The 684-nt window shown below is 38.3% G+C and overlaps 1 protein-coding gene across 1 annotated transcript in view; it reads right to left on the bottom strand.

The window, feature by feature from the left end:
- The window catches only part of LOC119589160 (oxygen-dependent choline dehydrogenase-like), a 10,848-nt gene that overhangs the window by 440 nt on the left and 9,724 nt on the right, over positions 1–684 (bottom strand). The window contains exons 11-12 of the mRNA XM_037937747.1: positions 531–604; positions 46–197 (exon numbers count right to left, since the gene is read on the bottom strand). Coding sequence (XP_037793675.1) covers positions 46–197; positions 531–604 — 226 coding nt within the window. The remainder of the gene's footprint in view (positions 1–45; positions 198–530; positions 605–684) is intronic.

The following is a 684-nucleotide window of genomic DNA, read 5'->3' as shown; positions in this document are numbered from 1 at the left end:
ATATACCAACGTAAAAGCTCCCCCCTTCCCCAGTACTGATCTTACCTGAGTCTCGAATCCACAACACTCAAAGGGTCATTTTTGGATCCCATTTTGCACGTGCCGGCGGGATGGAGATAGCTCGATGCCATGTGTTGCACGTAGCATGCCCAATAGTCGTCCGTGCCGTAGTAAATATTCTCGCAGCCAGGGAAGTGCTGTGCGTTTGTTAAATAAGGATATAAAATGAAGGGAAAGTTATGGCGCACATGTTTACATGGTTAACGCTGTTTGGTCTAATGGGACTTCGTATGTTGTATCTTATTCGTAATTAAAATGGGTATTGCATGATTATCATTAATATCTATAGATCTTGTGTTTGCTTGATATTGTGCCTGCATGTAATTGTTTTAATGATTAATGATTTGGATAGAAAAATATAAGATATTTATGAATAGTTTATTTTCTCGATAAATGATAACAGTATTATTTATTTTCATGGTATGATGGAAGTGCGATATAAAGACACAAGAAATATATGCAGCACTTACCTTATCGTGAAATCTAGCCCCAAGCCATTGTTTCATGGAAGTGGTATTTCCGATGGCCAGGGCGAATTTTATACCTGTTTGGAGAGCACTGTTAATATGCTGAACTAATGTTTCCTAGAGTGAATTAGCTGTATTTGTCGTGTGAAAGGAGTTG

The sequence above is a fragment of the Penaeus monodon genome, chromosome 25, assembly GCF_015228065.2.
Source record: "Penaeus monodon isolate SGIC_2016 chromosome 25, NSTDA_Pmon_1, whole genome shotgun sequence".
Classification (NCBI taxonomy): Eukaryota; Metazoa; Arthropoda; class Malacostraca; order Decapoda; family Penaeidae; genus Penaeus; species Penaeus monodon.
Note: the sequence above shows the minus strand (reverse complement) of the source record. Positions and strands in the feature narration are given on the sequence as shown.